General features: G+C 44.0%; 1 protein-coding gene across 1 annotated transcript in view; it reads left to right on the top strand.

Moving 5' to 3' along the window:
* si:ch73-383l1.1 (receptor tyrosine-protein kinase erbB-4) overlaps positions 1-18952 on the top strand; it is a 213149-nt gene that overhangs the window by 180439 nt on the left and 13758 nt on the right. The window contains exons 20-21 of the mRNA XM_063878068.1: positions 2189-2374; positions 17443-17598. Coding sequence (XP_063734138.1) covers positions 2189-2374; positions 17443-17598 — 342 coding nt within the window. The remainder of the gene's footprint in view (positions 1-2188; positions 2375-17442; positions 17599-18952) is intronic.

The following is an 18952-nucleotide window of genomic DNA, read 5'->3' as shown; positions in this document are numbered from 1 at the left end:
TCTTCTCCCTCTCCTCCTTCCCCTGTTCCTCCCAGCGGGGATCTCCGTCCACCCAGAGCCAATATGCTCTGTCTGCCGACTTGTTAAACAGCAATCTAAAGGCAGGCTCACGCTTCACAACTGGGAAACCGGCCACTGGAGTGCCGGCTCCAAACACACTCGGAAAATCCACACACATAAACACGCATAAGCAAACAGATCGCACTTTACAACAAAACACCCCCCCAGGTGGCGGTGGCCTTGCATGTAGGTGATTTTTTTTTCTTCTTGTGTTGGCATATATGTAGTGTGAGAGTGCGGGGGTTGATAGTTTCTCGTGAAATGCAAAAGCCTTAAACCACAGCGACACACAGCTTCACACACAGCTTCACACACGCTGCGGCGTACACTTCTTCCGTGCCAGTCTATCACCGAGCGTGTGTGTGTGTGTGAGCTAGATGTGAAGGCAGGTTCAGCCGGCAGTAATGGAGGTCAGCGCTCAGGGAGATGAGAGAGAAACACAGACACACACACACACGCCAGGAAGAGTTTAGCTGGACGTAGTTTACGAGTCGCGGGTCTTTTGGGATCACCGGCGCAGAATAAAAGCTCCTTCTTCTTTCCGTTACACACCCTCTCCCTCCCTTTTTTCTCTTGATCCCGAAGTGTTGGCTGGAGTTGTATAATGTCACACAGTTGCAGAGGAGCAATGGTGGGGGCAGGTGGTTTTATGAAGTGGAGATGTAGTGGCACTACCTTGGGCCGCGAGGCTCTGTTTAAATCAGAGCACTGATGGTGCCAAAAGCCTCTCTATGGCCTATTGCCCCCCCCCCCCTCCCCTGTTTAGAATTAATCCACACGGCCACCACTCTCCCTTTTAAACTTATTCTTTAGCACCTAAATTTAAAAAGGCACCTCATTTATCTATCAGCTGGCCCCGGGGCCAAGCCTGGATATACACCTCCTCGACCGTGTGCAGAGAGTGTGTCCTTGAGTGTGTGAGTGTTTTAGAGAGCTGCCAAGAGAGTGTGTCCGCATGTGAGAGCGCGTGACTGAGAGGCTGCAAGTGAATGTTCTTTAAGCTCCGAGGGCTGCTTCTGCTCATGCACACGCCGGACCCGAGTAGCAGCCCTCGCCATCATGACACTTCATCACCGCCGCACATCCTTCTGCTCGCAGCGCCACAATAACAATTACCCGACGTGGAGTCCCAACTGCTCCAACCTCTACGTCCATCTGCCACGGGAAGACACGCAGGAACAATTGAAATCAACATTCCACATTTCATAACCTCTGTGTTTTTATACACCATAAAAAAAATGGATGAAAGAATAGCTGCAGCTTTGAAGAGGGTTTCTGCAGGATTTTCTCGCACTGTGGGAATACTCTGTGGACAGAAGCTGTGCATGCAGATACAGTTATCATCCCACAAGTCCTAATTTATGCATCTTACTCCACCTACAGTAGGAATACAGTGCGGTGTTATACCATGGATTATAGATGCAAGGAAAGACACGTTTCTACTACTCCTGGATGAGTAAAATATCAACAGCAGGTGTTCCTAGTCTTGGTGACAGGATTCTGAAGGGTCCAACAACCATGATTGTCACTTTACTATCCTACATTTGACACCAAGACACACAAGCTTATTGGGGAAATAAAGGCAGCTCTGTCTTCCCATTTCCACTCTGTATCTTTAATAAAGGCACTGGCAGTTCAACAAATATCTTTGAAAAGAAGAAAATCTACTCACCCGGAGACAGTTTTACTCTACTATAGAAATGGTTTTATTTATTAGTTAACAAAGAAGTAAAGGCATTAAGTAATTCATCTTAATTCCACCAAATAAACCTGATGTTCACCCACTTCCTCTCACACCACCTAACTTAGCTCCTGCTTCCAGTACAATTGAAATTAGCTTAGGATAGCTTAGCTTAGTTCTCCTGAACAATCCCCTGCGACACTTAACAAAAAATGACCTGCTTCCTGGTGAAATGTCTGTAAAATCCTCGAATTAGAAGTAAGCTACGACTCCCAATGTGCATTTCGGCTGGACCTCCTAATTATCAGATCTCCATACAGTCACGATCCTATTTTCCACAATAAATAGATCAGGTTTATTCAAAATAGGGGGGAAATGAGGGTGCTTCTGTACTTGCAACAGCCTTCTTAGTCCCTCTTTGTCCCCCTTTCCCCCCCTCTCACCCAGGAGGCCCTGATCATGGCCAGCATGGAGCACCCCCACCTGGTGCGTCTGCTGGGCGTGTGCCTGAGCCCCACCATCCAGCTGGTCACGCAGCTCATGCCCCATGGCTGCCTCCTCGACTACGTGCACGAGCACAAGGACAACATCGGCTCGCAGCTGCTGCTCAACTGGTGTGTCCAAATCGCCAAGGTAAGAGACTCGGTCACGAGTGGACGGCATCTGGTGCTTGGCAGGTGTGACGCTTGTACTAGATATTATGGGTTTGTGTTAATGTCATCATACTTTTTTTCCAAAGCCAGCATGTGGCGGATGCTGACATGTCGCCAAATTCAGTGTCGCCCCGAACAAGGTCCAAATTCGTATTCAAACAGCTTTGAACTGCTTTCACGATGTCCATGATCTCTGTGACCTTTCAGTGACTTGCCCCAGGCGCTGTGGCATTGTAAGATCTATGCAAAATGTGCGCCGGTCTGCTGTTGTTGACTTCCTTTTGTTTTTATCTCTTTCCAGTTCGCCCCTTATTATCATCACTATTTGACACGCTGATCATTTCCACAACCCTTCACAGTGATAGGCCGCTGACATTGTAAAGTCGCTGACAAGCCTTGAACCCTGTCTTAGAAGCACATCAACTCGCATTATTCCTTCAGGGAATGAGTGACAGGGCAAGAAATTGACAAATTAAAAGCCCATTCTCCGAGGCAGCAGTAAGGCTTGAAATACTGTGTGTACTTTCGCTTAGCTTCAGAGCATTTGTTTGCAAATGGAGTCGATGCAGCTTGGTAGTGTGGCTGCTGGGTGAGATTTGAAGTTATAACTCTGGGATGGCAGTCGGGTGCTAGGCTGCTATTACATGCTGGGCAGGCAGACATCTGCTGTGATACAGAAGCATCCCCCAACATCAGCTCTGGAAGCAGTAGCTCACAAAATATGATCAGCCTGTGAGGATTTTAGACAAGACAAACAACTGTTTTTGTTCTGCGAGGGTTGATTTTGTGCTCTCCAAATGTGCCAGTTGTATATTGAAGATGTGTGGTTCGTTCCACTTAGGTTTCCTGCTTGTATAGTAAAACCAGCAGTCAGTTATTTCACTGGTCAAGCCAAATGCTTTTTGTCCACTGGCAGATCTATGTTGCTTAACGGCAGGCAAGATGAAATGAGCCATTGCAATTAGAAATGATTGGTTATCATAATTACCATTCAGGGATATTGCCACTGTTTGAGTAGCTGAACATACAGATATGATGCAGCATGACTTATCTTTTTGACGCATAGCTACCTGAAATTAAAGAGTAGTCCGTGAAGTGACTCTAAAATCAAATGGAAATTAGCCATTGTTTCACTCAAGTGACTAGGAACATATACATGGATCATTTTGCTGTGGATTAGGGCATTGTTAAATATAAATAGGGTTTTTTTTCATCAGAATAAACCCATTGTTATATATTTGTATTCATAAGGGGCATTTATCTTAGGTCGATGCCATAAACAAACTGTAAAATCATAAGCTGCATGTTCATAAGTGACACACTCTTCGGATAATTTCCTCTTTCCAAAGGACTTCCCTGGCTGTCCGGCCGGGGCAGCTGATTCACATTGGTCATCGTTAAAGGCAATATTCTCTTCACTCCACACTCTTGTTTCATCTATCTGAGTTAGGGATGAGAGCTTTGGTCTCACAGGGTTGGGGGTTAGTGTGGGAGGTCCTAACCCTTAATTCCCCCGTGATGGATGATTCCCAAGAGCTCGAGCAGCAGGTTACTTAAGCAGGTACTTATTGCCGTAATTGGATTCGATTTCACCTGTAGTGGGGGGGGGGGAGTGTCTTAGTGTTAGATGTGAGGAAGATCCAGAGAGGAGATCATTCACAACTCTCCTCACACTACATGCAGTTGTGTATTATTTCATTGCAATAACGTTAAATTATTGTGTGCAGGACGGTGCTTGACTGGTTTATTGGAAATCATAGTCCGATAATTGTATTTTATCGAGGGAAATCGTGAATCAATTTGGTCCAATCAATATGGTTTGACTCTCAATGACTTGTCCTTTCCATTATTGCTTCCATTTTTGTCAATAATGCTTTGCAGATCGAGACACATCGCTTAGTCTCTAGCTTTTTCGATATCCAAAGAGAATTCTACATTTATAGAAATCTGACACGCTTATTGTTTCAAGTCTTCTTCAAAACAGCATGATGTTTATTTGGAAATGATGGTGCAATTGAGAGTCAAATGGGCTTGTGATTGACAGGTTGCTGCCACTCAAGTTTTATTCACCAATATTATATTAAAAGGTCAACTTTAAATACCTATTCCAGACAATGGTTTGCTCAAGACAGAACCGGGCCGCAGGGTTGGAGTTGAACCAAAGGGTTAATGTTGGCTATTCCAGACAAATGTAATCAGGGGGAAAGAGGAGACTAGACATTGAATTGATTCACACAATTCCATAGAAATCCATTCAAAGGTTGTGTGAATCTCACCAAAGTGCTTTCCCTTAAGACATGACTAAAGCTAATCAACATCTAAAATGCATGTGATTCCACTCCTTGCTGATACAGGTGTGTGTTCCCAGGTACAGTAGCTTGTTTGCCCTTTGTTTCATTAGCATCTTGGTCACTCCAGCCTCACAAAGCCCTGAGATGTTTTCCCAGGCAGATACAGACAGACATTCCTTCCGTTCATTTGCGTGTCTCTGAGCACATGCCGATGTGTGTTCGGGCATGTGAGGAGAATAAGTAACTCAAAGGCCTCTTCCCTGAGTGATCTTTGCACTCTCAAGGTAATGATGGGGAAGCTGTCCTCCAGGTGAAACAGCATCCTTTGGAAGACGCACAATTCTCTAGAAAAGGGTAGAACAATTTTGAAAAGGCTGTCATTAAAATAGAGTACAGTATACAGGAAGGGAGGAAGAGGAGACAATAACATAGAGAGGGGAAAAATACCTCTACAGCATTTTTTTGGGCCACAGGATACATGTGATACATTAATCAAAAGCACCTCATTGTATTCTTTATGTTAAGAGTATCAGCAGTGGAATTATTAGGTCATTTACTTAATGGAAAAGTTGGTAAAGTATCAAGTGCAATATCATCAAATCATATCCGCCTGTGCAATATGAAGCTTGAGCCAGAACCCAGTTAGCTTAGCTTAGCAGAGAAATGGAAACAATGAGGAGAAGCATTCATCATAGCGAGGATCTCAGCTTTTGTTTCTGCAGATATGTTTTCAGGGCCTGTGAAAACAAAACAAGGAGAGAATGGCTCAGCAATGTCAGACAGTGAAACCGTGTCTTTGGCCTGATCTTTGCTCTCCATTATATTTGGAATGAAAGAATGTCAACATCATTACTTTGCTGCTAATAATTGCACTATTCAGCAGCGAGACATGCTAAACCTTCCCATCGCGACTCCACAGTATATCCCGAAGTGAATTAAAGAATGTCAACACAATTACTTCAGGGTATATAATTGAAGTGGGGCCTGATGATGTTTGACACAAAAATGGAAATACTTACCTCTGAAGTGTCTCCTATAACTAAGGAATATTGCACCAGTGAATACCCCCGGACAGCGCCTAAATAGATTCAATTTACTGTTTCACCATAATGTGGTGGCAATTTGCCATTACCCCCCCCACCATCGCCACAACAACAGCACGAACAGCGCCCGTATGTGGGCTCTGACCCGGGCAGGTGACCGCTGCGCCGCAAATTGATTGGCCGAGGCCTGTCGCCAGGCAGTGACTCTTCATCACTGAGTGTTTTGGGCATTGAGATAATGGCCCCCATTAATCTCCAGCCTCACACAGGGCTGCCCCACTCCCACCGCCACACACACAATGACTGACGCTCACACAACGGCGCACACATGCTCTAACACACATTATACAGGACACACACCGAGGTCTCTTTAGATCTGTGTGAATGGCCTCTAATTTATTAGTCTTGATCATTCTTTCCCTTTTTTTCTACGTCCCTTTATTCTTCTTCCTGTTGTGTCCTTTCCTTTATTTTGTTTCCTCATTGGTACTTTCTTTACCTCTCCTACAAGTTTACATCTTCCTTTCCTATCCTTTCCTTTCCTCTCTTTTTTATGTCCTTTCCTTTTATTCATCTACTATCTACCCCTCCTGCTGTATCTTTCCTCTACTCGATTTTTTTTCAAATCAGCCTATTCTCCGTTTCCATGGTGGCCATGTGCTTGAACTCACAAAGAGCAAAGTTAGCCCTAAATCTTCTCCTACATTACCCACTCCAGGCCACATACTGTACCCTGAAGTGACCCTGTATGTGTTTGTGTGCAAATGTTTGTTCAGTTGTAGAACACCAGCTATTCTTTTTTTTTAATGACCTCGTTCTCGTATTTATGTCTCTGTCTGCATCTCCCTCTCGTCTCCATCTCCTCTTCATCACTCACTAAATGATTCTCTCGTTTCCCACCCTCTCTTTCTCGCACTTGTCCTCTCCCACACACATATACAGCATCTTTTTTTCATTAGGTTTTGGATTATTAATGGTATAATTAGGTTTGGGATGTGTTTTAATGAACAAATCAATCACTGAATTAAATATGGGATCGGAACTGAGTGTATGCGAGGCTACGGGAGTCTTTTAATTTGGCTCCCCTCTCACTTTCTCTCTCCCTCACTTCTCCTCTCACAGTCTCTCCTCAGGCTCAGTATAATGAAAGTAGAATAGATTCTGCAAGTCGCTGTCCTGCCGGTGAGATGATTGTCTTTGGCAGTGAAGCCCCGGCCTGAACATGGGTCTTGATTGGTTTGTGGGGGGATGGCAGCTTGATGGAGTCTTGAATCTAGGCCACATACTAACATTTTGTTGGTGAGCAGTGAAGGGGTTAGTATAAACTCATGGACTGACATTAGGGCTACAGGGAATCCCTTAAAGTAGCAGTCTTTAGTCGTGGCACGGTTTTACAAATTCTCCTCAAATCATTTCTCCAGTCCTGCGCTAGTTTGAAACATGTTTGGAAGCATGTGTGCGTGATGTCACCTATCAGTTTGTGAACTGCAGTTACATCTTGGACGTCGCCATCTTTGGTCATGTCACAGAGCCACAATGAAAACTGAAAACGCTGAAGTGAGAAACACAATTTGACGAACGCACAAAAAACACTTGTCCATCACACATTTGCATTATGGTCTACTTTACTTGAAACACCGTACTTTAACAGGCTGTATTGTAGATATGATTGCATCAAGCTACTGTTAGCATTAACCCAATAAAAAGAAATGCTTACTGGGTCAATAAATAAAGTGAGAAGTAGGGTATTTCTTTCATAGACTTCTTCACAATTGGACTTCTTTTTTCAAACAGTGGAGATTAACCCATTAGAAAATTGCTTCCTTAGGGCAATAAATAAAGTGAAGACTGGGTAATTGTCTTATAAACCTCTAAACAAATTGGCAGCTTCATTAAAAATGGACAGTACTTGCTTCCAGCTATGTGTACGGAGTCAAGAAAACACACTCTCATAAACACACACACACACTTCTTCTTTTAATTGCTTAGTCAGGGAAAGTATAAGAGAATCTGGGCACCTTTTTAAATGTGTGTCCCAATCTTTGGCCCCGTGTGTGTCTTCATCCATGTGTTTATATTCTTGTGGGGACACACCAACGTGCACACTTCCACATCAGTGTGTGTGTGTGTGTGTGCCGAGATTTGCATCGCACGGTGGCTCCCCGGAGATGCCACCCGATGGCTGGAGATCCAATCTGGTCAAGCTTAGCGTGAAGCCCTCTGTGTCATTGGCTTCCCTGCATACGCTGCTCTGTGCTGAGCAAACACATCTCGCCTGTTCTCATTAGCCAAGCCTTAACACTTCTTTCCCTCCCTCACTCCCTCCCTCCCTGCCTCCCTCAGCACATATCCTTCATCTTTTCCTCCCTCATTGCAGGATAGATTCCAGTCTTTTCCTTGAATCAAATCACCTCCCTCTCATTGTGCTCTCATGTTATCCAATCTCAATAAGAGTGACGTCTCTATGGACTGCATGCAGGCTTGAACATGTGTATTTAGACATTCACACCCATGTTGAGATACCTTCTGGTATTGTACGCTTGAGGCATAGATGTATTGTGTGCTAGGGCAATACATTTATGTTTATACATTGAGCAACTGGATCAACTATACATGTCTGATGCTAGATGAGACATAGATTGTGGCACAAAAGAGAAAAGCAGAAAGGCATGCTCGTCTACTGGAAAAGGGCTTCTTTTTAGCCGGTTTTTCTATGTTTAAAACAACATTCTGCTTCAATTCTCCTTTTTCTATCCCAAGGAATTAGTCGGACATATCTTTGTTTTGTTTACATAGCCCTTACGTGTCTATACCTCGTTGAAAACCACTTAGCCAACTGCCTGCGAGTTTCCTCCCTTGGAAAACCCCAAGAGATACTCATAAAGCATATCTAAAGAGTCAAACATACTTGTATCTTTCTTGTGAGAAGACTAGTGAACATGTATTCTATACTAAGACAACATATGAGAGTTCAGAGATGGGTGCTTGTCGCCATCATGTCAATGTGAGTGGAAGGTGTTTCAACAGGATTGTCTATGGAGTGATGAGAACGCTGTGTTATGCGCTGAAAGGCAATTATGACCTGATACAAGGATATATATCCATTTTAGATGGCTTGTCATGCTTACATAATTCGAGCTTGTAGTTTACTTACTTAAGCTATCTTAGTTTAAGTCCATTTTTGGTTTGTGAAAACTATTTTGTTGCAGAAATACAAATAAGCTATAGCTGTTGGAAGTTCCTACTCAAACTCTTCTTACTCTCTGCTTCCAGAGCTTTTATCTGTCTTCTTCAGTAAATGCAGTTTCAGATGGAACAGTTCAATGGATTGAAAGTGGTCCACGTTGGGTTAGAATTAAACCACAAAAGTTACCGCGAGCCATTCCGGTTAGTAATGATTCCTCGTGCTTTGGCTGTAAAATAAGACCTTGTGTACTCTCTGCCTTGGTTGTTGTCTTTTGTAACCTTTTCTTCTAGTCTTTTCCTGTGTTTCAAACAGTCAACATGCACACATTCATGCACAAGATGCAATGAGAGTCAGTGCCAAACAATCAAAGGTGACTGAATGAAGCCTTGGTCGTGCCGCCATTGTCGGTTAAGATCATTGTAGTCAATAATCACACACAATGATGCCTCCATGTTTTCTACTGTTACAATTTATCCTGAGGTACGGTGAATTTAATACAGCCGCCTGCATGCCGTGATCCATGTTCAACGATTCCTTTCCCAGGGGCTTCATTAATATTGCAGTCCCACAATTCTGTGCATCTCAAGGCTTGTCGGGGGAACACATCACGCCGTGGTTACCAAACAGTGTCGTGTTATCAGATACAAAACCAACTAATGTGCATCTTGAGCAGATTTTCCCCTTCCTCCACTGCACACACACGGACCCGTCCCCGAACATGTCCTTGCTGATGCACGAAAATGAGGAGTGGCGGTAGACTAGGGAGAGTTGGCGGTGGAGGGATAAGCCCCCCGGGTCTTTCTAATTATCTGTAAGGATCAGCAGTGCTCAAGGATGCATAAGGGGAGGGATTTGTCTGCCAGATCCACGGGGTAGGGAGGCCTGATTGCATCGGTCACCTCTCTCCGCACACACCTATTACTCATGACGCCCGGAGCTGAGTCTCATTAGACACAGGCATATGCACGCTTCCAGATGAGAGGCGGCGGCGGGACATTTCTGTGGATTCTCCTTCAGCTCTGCATACATTTCTGAAACCTGTTCAGAAAACATATCGTCAAAACCTAAATAATAATACCTACCTTTATATCATGGATTTTAAAGGATTTACTTGTATTATGTAATAGATTTTCATTGATCAAGTACATTTAGATTTGTTTTATTATCGTGGTTTATTGTCTAAAACTATCAAATTGCTGATTTTTAAAAATATGTTCTTATATGTTGTACTCAGCCATCTGTATACCACTTTTAACTGCACTTGCATTTCAGTAGCTGTACAAATGAAACTCTAAAAGTAATTGATTGATTCATTTGATCAAGTCCTACACATGACATTTTGATAAAACTCATTCAGACGGATTTACTAAAGTAGTCATTATCCGGAAGTTAACGGCAGTATATAAGAGAACAGGATGTAGAATCATCTTTTTTGTGCTTGCGCATATGCAACCATGTTTAAATTCATAGGATTTGTATTAGCACCACTCATCAAAACAGCTTTGTTTACTCACGACTTAGTGTCCACGGAACAATTTCCAATTATAAATAGCCAATGGGAAGGTTGATTCAACGCCAACGGCTTCTTGCTGAATAATTATCCGCTGTGATTAAAAACACAACTTCTCATCAAGCATATCGGTCAATTTATAGACGTGTGTGTGACGGCTGAGAATATAGCCTTGTGCTCGGCGGGATGAAATAAGGATCAGATGTCCTCCTAGGTCCTTTTTCTTCTCTCAATTACTCTCTGTTTGCTTCACCTGCCGAACGCAGAGACCGCTGTGCTGTCACCGTATCCCATCATTACCGCTGCCCATAGGCTAATTTAAACGTCACTTTTACCGCCATTAATTGATGCTTCTATACCGCCGCCACCCAGCATGGAGATTTAGCCCCTTCGCTGCACATGTCATCTTTGTCTTCAGATGAGATAACTTAAACTTGCTCCTCAAACTTTACTGATCCAAAAGTTTCCCCTTCGCTAATTCCACTGCTGCAGCCCCAACAAATTATTGACATTTGCTCATGTAAATGTGCCAGCGGCGGTCTTTTACTGCCTGCACAGTGACATTTTGGAGGATTCACTTTGTCCCACAGGGGAGTTGTGATCATGGCGACAGGGCTCAGATAGTTTTACATTGGCTTTCCTCTTTGGAGGTGTAGGTAATTAAGAACTGAAGCAAAAAGAGGAAGACATCAAGCGGCAACAAGTTCCAAAATTGGGCCTTATCCCCCAAGCATTCCTCAGAAGAGATGTCTTGTTAAACCTCTATGCGCTCTCAGAAAAACACTTAATGCTGACATGGTTTGAAATAATTGCTTTCAGTTCAGTTCTATTAATTTGTCCATTAGTATTCAATCCATTAAGGCGTTCACGTCAGTAGTCCGTCCAATTCTCGTAGACGTGATTTTGATCAAAGTTACATTTGGAGTTTATTACTCAACCCTTTTTCGGGATTTCTTTTCTCAATTCTATCAACTTTTTTCTTTTCTGTTTGAGATCAACTTCAATTAAACATACTGTTAAATGAGGCCCATTGTTCTAAGACGTCCCCCTCTCGCTCTGTACACACCCCACACTCACAGGTGCACACAGATGCTCACACACTCCTAAACACACTCGGCTCAGGTTGATAAATCGGTGCGTTTTCTCCTGCACTGTGCTTCCAGAACGGCTGAATGCGGAGTAAATGGGCCTTCCCCCAAACTGCTGCGCCACCGCTGAGCCGTCGTTATAGGTATATGTCACATTATGTCACATTCACCTGGATCGTTCATTAACCATCCAAACCATCTGCACTTTAGAGTTTATAGGTTTCCGTGGAGATAATTCTCAACTGTACACCGCCTTGGCATAGCTTCTTACTTTTTCCCTCGCCTTTTTTTCTTTTGCAAATTGCTACGTGCTGATCCGTGATGTAAATTGATTTCCAAGCTTCAGAAGTAATTTTGTGTGGATGCAAACATGATTAAAGAGAGGCTCATCTGGACATTGACTTGTGGATTCTTCTATTTTTCCTTTTCTCTTTAACACACACGTGCTCTTGAGACTGCCAGCTCGGTGGGAACAGCTTCCATTCTATCTCCCGTGCAGCACACGGCGCGTGACAGACGACCACCTGCGCCACCTGAGCGGAGCCATTGTGCGCGCTCCTTATCGCTCCGGGCCCAGTCCTCCACGTTCGGACACCCTTATTGCTCACATTGTTGCTGCCTATTCGCCCGATGGGTGGGGTTTGCAGTGGGGGGATTTGCCAGGAGATGGAGGAAAGGGTTGGTGGTTTAGGTGCACCACATGTGGCGCTCTTATCACTCCCTCTGGAAACAGCCACCTCACCTTCTGTAGGAAACTCAGCATGCCATCGTTCCCTGACATGAATTCCCCCCGATAAATTAGCTCATGGATGTTTGTGTCATTCCAGCAATTTACCATTGATGCTTCCTCAAATAGCATGTTGCCTGGCAACAAACGCAGACATGCTTAATAATGATTTCCCGTCAGTGTAAAGGTAATGCTGTCGATACCACAGGCAAACATTGAAACTGCTGAAGAGACAAGTTGAATTTCTAACCTGCTTTACTCCATCATGTCCGTCCTCCTGTTTCTCCACTTACCTTCCAACTGCTCCCCTTTACACCCAGCATCTTTTATTCCACAGCATCTCCCCCCCCCCCCCACTGAGGTGTACTGCTCCGTGCAGTTCCACACCACTCTACTCTTTTTTTATTTATGCCTGGCTTCATCCTCTTGTTTTCCTCCATTCCTGAAGACTCAGATCTTTAGTCCCTCTTTTTTTCCCTGCTTGAGAGGAGGTACTAATGGGTCACAGACCAGCCGTGACCTGGTCTGTTGCGTGCTTTAGAACACTTTTAATCCCTGTAAACAATCCAGGGCTCCACTGAGGTGAAAAAAAGACCTTCAGTGTTTATAAAAAATGAGATATTATCCTGCCTGGTAGCCTGTGTCGGTTCAGATGAGGATGAACTATACAGAGCAAAAAAACAAACCACATCCTCTCGATTTATGTGACTGAACTCGAAACTCGCCCTGATCCATTTTTCTCTGAGTCAACAGCACAACAGCAGAGAGGGGATGAATATGAAGAATGTGAACAGATGTTAAGATGGCTATCACATGAAGAAATGCGCTAGTTAAACATTTGGCCACACAACTATTTTTTGCTCATGGGTGTCAGTGCTGCTGACTTGTCCTAAAGCATACTGTGACTCTTGCAAAGGTCTCAGCTGAACAGCTGTTGAAAAGTTCCATGAAGTGCAATGTTATATACCAAAGTTTTATATTTCACACTAGCATGGTAGCACTTCATGCTCTGAGGGCTTAAAACATACCCTGCCGTCATTTTGGATGGGCTGCTGGGTCCTGAACCTTAATGCTCCAGTGTAGCATGTGGCTCAAAAAGCTCTCAGTGTGAAGCTCCCACGGGACCTTTCATGTGGGGTTCAAGTACGTGTTATGCAGGCCCTGAACCAAATAAATGTACTTAAAGCTGCTGCTCTTGCTCATCTGGCTCTGACATAATGTCAACATTAACATCGGAGTTTTGTTCCAGAGTGCTAACGTGTTATACAAATTAATGACGCAGGGTTTTCTAAGGGTTGCCAAAATGAGCACACCTGCTGCTATTCCAACTGTCATATGTCAATGTCATATGTTGGTGCTGTGAACCTTTCCAGGTCCACGGAGTAAGACACGTGGTTTACCTTGTCAAACAGTTGCAATTAGGGTTAGGCAACAAAAGTAGTTTGTTTAGAAGTTTGTTTGTTATGTAACTTAAGCTAGGGAAGTAGGGTGACTCTTTTACCCCTTTCCCACCAAACCAGTTCCCGTTTAGGCTCAGTACTTGTGCTTTTCGTGGGGTATTTGGTTCTTGACGGGCAGTCGAGTGGGGCCAGATAAGAAACTGTTTTTTGGGTCAAGAGCTGCCTCGGCTGTGGTGGAAACAGGAAGAACCGCTGCTTAATCAGACACTAGCTCCCAACTGGCCTTGGATCTGCTTTGGTGGGAAAGGGGTAATTGATGTGTCGTTACATGACATGATGTCGTCAGTATAAAAAACAGAACATTTGGTTTCACATGGGAGATGAACACCGGATCAACACGATGCAGGCCTTCTCAGGTCTTTTCCCATGACATGCTAAGCTTTCATACAAAAATCAAAGGTTAGCTCTCAATAACTTAAGAAATTGGGACTTATTCTGAGAGAATGTTACCAGATGCCCTTGAAATCTTCTCTCCGATCTCACGATGTCACAGGTTTTTAGGTGCACTTCTGTTAAGTCCAAAGGGGCTTTGGTCTGCCTTGCTTCAAATTCAGCTAGTGCTTAAGGGCTCTGATGTGAACTTTGGGAGCCTTGGTGCGGATTGTTCCTGTCTGCAAACCTGCCAAAGAAATTGAGCATATGTAACATCTTTAGTTACATCAATGAACCACATTACCCGTATGGATATTTGTATATATTTTTCCATGAAATGTTTAGTATAGGAGTTAAAAGTGTTTGATTATACTTGGTAGGCAACTAGAAGTGACAGACAGGATGCATTTTCCCTCCATTTGTGTACACAAACCCATGCATCATCTTGCTTTTTAAAGGTCAGCCATAAACATATTGTATACTTTGAACTCTGAGTGCTGCAGCTGAGTGGAAAGTTTGGAGTGCCACAAGTGCTTTCTCCTGAGAAAAATGATGCCTGAGAGAAAGCACAAAATTCTACCTTTCGAGGATGCCACTGTTTTCTTATTCAATCACTATTCATTCGGGTTGATCAAATGTACCAGCAGTCATCCACAACTCATAACCAATATGCATTAGTACATGTAGGAAAACGGGATCTTGCAACCAATCAGTGAGGCTCCTCCTTCCTGTCGGTCGAACAAAAGTAATACAATGTGCGGGCTCCAATAAGTAGGATTTCTAATGGAACAGGTTGCAGGTTTAATTACTGACCCTTCAACTTCCTGTGCGATCGACAATAAACAAAGTTATGTAACCACAACTGATCCAGTTCCATTTAGAAGGACCTCAGGACTTTGGGGATTGCCGCACTTTAGCAGTGTGAAAGCATTGAATCAGCGGGACCCTCTGAAACCGGGGCTGCCCCCACATCCTCCGCCAGGACGCTGGTGTTTACCGCCTGGAGTGGCTGAAAATTAATTGGCTTGTTGATCCGCTGTACATTCACCCTGTCAGTGCGATGGCCTCCCCTCATTGCCCTGTCACTTTAAGTCGAAGTGTATTAATGGACTGTGTGGCCCATTGATTCCTAATTCCTCCCGACGTTGACATCGGGGATAAATATTGCGTGGCGCTGGCGTCTTCGGGCTTATTGTAATCAGCATTGTTATTGATCGCGTGCCCGAACACCCTAGAAGTAATCTATTTTAAATACACTTTCAGCAAACTGCGAGGTGTTTGGGGCCTTTGCTCTGACATTTTGTCTTGGCGAGGAAAGAAATGGAAGAAGTTGAGCCAGAGTGCCTGAGTGAAAGACAACGCAAAAGGAATGACAGATAAAGATATTGCGAGACTACGCTCTGTGAAATATGTCTTTCTTTGGAGTAGGGGGTGGTCTCTCGGTGGTCTCTGTCTCCGTGTGTGTCTACTCATCTGTCTCCAAGAGGCCAGCGGATGATGGATGATGGCGCCAAACGTCGGCGCTATCGATTTATTCTCACATTTGTCTGAGAGGAGGAGGAGGAGGTGGAGCATTTCAACACAATGTGCTTGGATATGGGCCCACACACATTATATATATATATATATATATATACATATATATAAAAGCAATTTCACCGTGTGGTAAATGGACAATGAGCCTCTTGATGAACGCCTCCGCCCTCTCGGTGTGTTTTCATTGATCGGCATCCACCCTTTCAACATCCACTCTCATACTCTTCAGTTGGTCCAACCTTGCCTGCTCATCTGGCAGTTGTGTAAAGCTATGAGCACAAAGGACAGAGATGAGTGTGTGTCAATGCCCATGAAGCCATGATGAAACGCCACGTGTGTTTGCAGCTAAACCTCTGTCTCGCATGGCTGCAACTGGGTTTTTGTGCGACTGTCAAACGGCCCTGGCTCCATCCAGCCCATTGAGCAACAAATTAAGGCTGCAGAGCGAAGTCGCCATTCTCTCCGCTCAAGGCTTTGTTGTTTTTCTCCCGTCGCTTACCTTGCTCACTGGGTGTTCGTAATCAACATTAACAAATTGGAAGGACATCTATTGTTCCACCTGCCCAGCCGTCTTGAAAGGCCCCCCCCCCTCCCGTTATCGAGGACACGGAGGCGGCATGTCAGAGACACAATCTCTGCTATGACGGAACAAGATTACACTGCAGTTGGACATGTTACGAGGAGTAGAGATTGATGTTACACACTGAAAGACACACTGAGACACGGCCAGTGTCTGTTTGATCTTGTAGTTGTACAAGCTGCTCCGTCCAGTAACTGCGGGGAGAAAGATGTCCTTTCACCTGCATTAATATTTAACTATATCACTTTAATATCTGGTGTTGGCAGCTTTTCGAATATATATATTTCAGCATGCAGGAATCGGGAGGCATTGAAAGGCTGTGGAACACTATAATCTACTTAAATCACCGCATGATGTTAGTTTTAAATACTCCTCGTGCTTTTCACGATGATCCTTGTAAAGCATTTCAGAATGATTTACAAGCTGAGATGTCACACGACTTGATAATTGCATAATTCTTTGCAAAGATCATTTATGATTGCTATTATTGAAATGCATTCATTCATAATAATTGCAGTTATAATGCATTATAAAACAAAGGTACGTAAACAAATGCAATAAGAGCACACACAAAATAGGTTTCCATTTCCAATTAGTCATTTCTAACCACACTATAATGGAAAAGAGTGATTATAATGCAGTATAAAGAGATGAAAACTATGGGAAATATAATACAGTAAGTTCCTTTCAAAATAAAAGCCTTTGAAGTATTAGGATTGGACCTAATAATGTTCACGTGTTGATGGTTATGAAGCATTATGGATGTTGCTGTGTGCCTATAACTACAGTTATGCAGAGCTATAGCAGATCTAAACTCACAAGCATTTGATGTGTCATAGAAAGTGTTATCAAATATCTAATAAGGACTTGTCTGTCACTGATCCTCTGCCTGTTGACGTTTTATCGGCTTTCTGCATCTCAAAAACCTTGGAGTGTTTTTCTGTCATCTTCTTGAGAGTGGCGACTCAAGAGTTTCACATGTCAAAAGTTAGAATTTGTGACTTTCTGACGTCTCTGCCGTGCCATGAAAGCTGCCTAACATCCTCTGTATCATTTATGGGGTTTGATAACGATGAAAGATGGGATCTAAATGTCCGCGTGGGCGTGCGGTTAATGATGATGACAGTTATGACAATAATTTGACGTTAGGGCTGACATTTAGCGCATCGACGATCTCAGACCGAAATATGAAATGATAGACGGCTTCATGGGAACATTTATATTCCCCTCAACTTTTCTCCTTCTCTCTCTCAGGGGATGATGTACCTGGAGGAGAGGAGGCTGGTCCACAGAGACCTGGCGGCTCGCAATGTGCTGGTGAAGTCGCCCAATCACATCAAGATCACCGACTTCGGCCTGGCGCGGCTGCTGGACGCCGACGAGAAGGAGTACAACGCAGACGGGGGCAAGGTTGGTGTAAGTGGAGGCGTGAGCATGCTCTACTTGTGTGCGTGTACAGTACTGTTCATACAGCGAACAAAAGGTTATAAAACAAAAGGTCTTTACTAGTCACCAGGGAGGGCTTTTTTAAGTGCTCAGTATATAAAAGTATTTTAAAAAGTGATGCTCCAAATCTGAGGCCATGGTTCTCAGCAGGAAACCGATGGACTGTCCACTCCAGGTAGGGAATGAAGCCTTACCCCAAGTGAAGGAGTTCAAGTATCTCGGGGTCTTGTTCTCGAGTGAGGGAACAATGAGCGTGAGATGGGCCGGAGAATCGGAGCAGCGGGAGCAGTACTGCAGTCGCTTTACCGCACCGTTGTGACGAAAAGAGAGCTGAGCCAGAAGGCAAAGCTCTCTGTCTACTGGCCATCTTCGTTCCTACCATCACCTATGGTCATGAAGGATGGGTCATGACCAAAAGAACGAGATCGCAGATACAAGCGGCCGAAATGGGATTTCTCCACAGGGTGGCTGGCATCTCCCTTAGGGATAAGGTGAGAAGTTCAGTCATCCGGGAGGGACTTGGAGTAGAACCGCTGCTCCTTCGCGTTGAAAGGAGCCAGTTGAGGTGGTTCGGGCACCTAGTGAGAATGCCACCTGGGCGGCTCCCTAGGGAGTTGTTCCAGGCACGTCCAGCTGGGAAGAGACCGAGGGGTAGACCTAGGACCAGGTGGAGGGATTATATCTCTTCGCTGGCCTGGGAGCGCCTTGGAATCCCCCAGTCAGAGCTGGTTGATGTGGCCAGGGAAAGAGAAGTTTGGGGCTCTCTGCTGGGGCTGTTACCTCCGCGACCCTGACGGAAAAGCGGGAGAAGATGGATGGATGGATGGATTGCTGTGCAAAGGTGCAACTTCTGAAATGTATTTGTTTGCATCAGCAGTTGAATAGAATTTGTAATACCAAGAGGCAAAGAAATTTGAATATTTACATTTGAATAAAATGTAAGGGTACACAGGCACACATTTAAAAAACAACATCTTTTTATTTATTTTTAGATGCTACTCAAATAATCATTTTAGCACAAGCAGAACAATTTATTCTTTATATTTATTTTCTTATTTCCATTCTTATTCTCATGTTAATTTGTCGCTCGGAGCTTTAAGAGCATGTCTACCCTGGGCCACTGAAATAGATAAACATAAGAAATATTTCTCTCATGGCAGGCTATTTCGCACCTGACCTCAAACAGAGGACAAAACACTGCTCAGAAAACAGTCCCCTCTATCTCTGTAATGCAAGCATTCACATAGTATAATTGTCCTTTTATTAACCTTTATTTACGTCTAATGCAAAAACTAAGTATTACTTGGTTGTCGTCCAG

This window comes from Eleginops maclovinus, chromosome 24, assembly GCF_036324505.1.
Source record: "Eleginops maclovinus isolate JMC-PN-2008 ecotype Puerto Natales chromosome 24, JC_Emac_rtc_rv5, whole genome shotgun sequence".
Classification (NCBI taxonomy): Eukaryota; Metazoa; Chordata; class Actinopteri; order Perciformes; family Eleginopidae; genus Eleginops; species Eleginops maclovinus.
The sequence above is the reverse complement of the archived record's forward strand: the minus strand, read 5'-3'. Positions and strand labels throughout refer to the sequence as shown.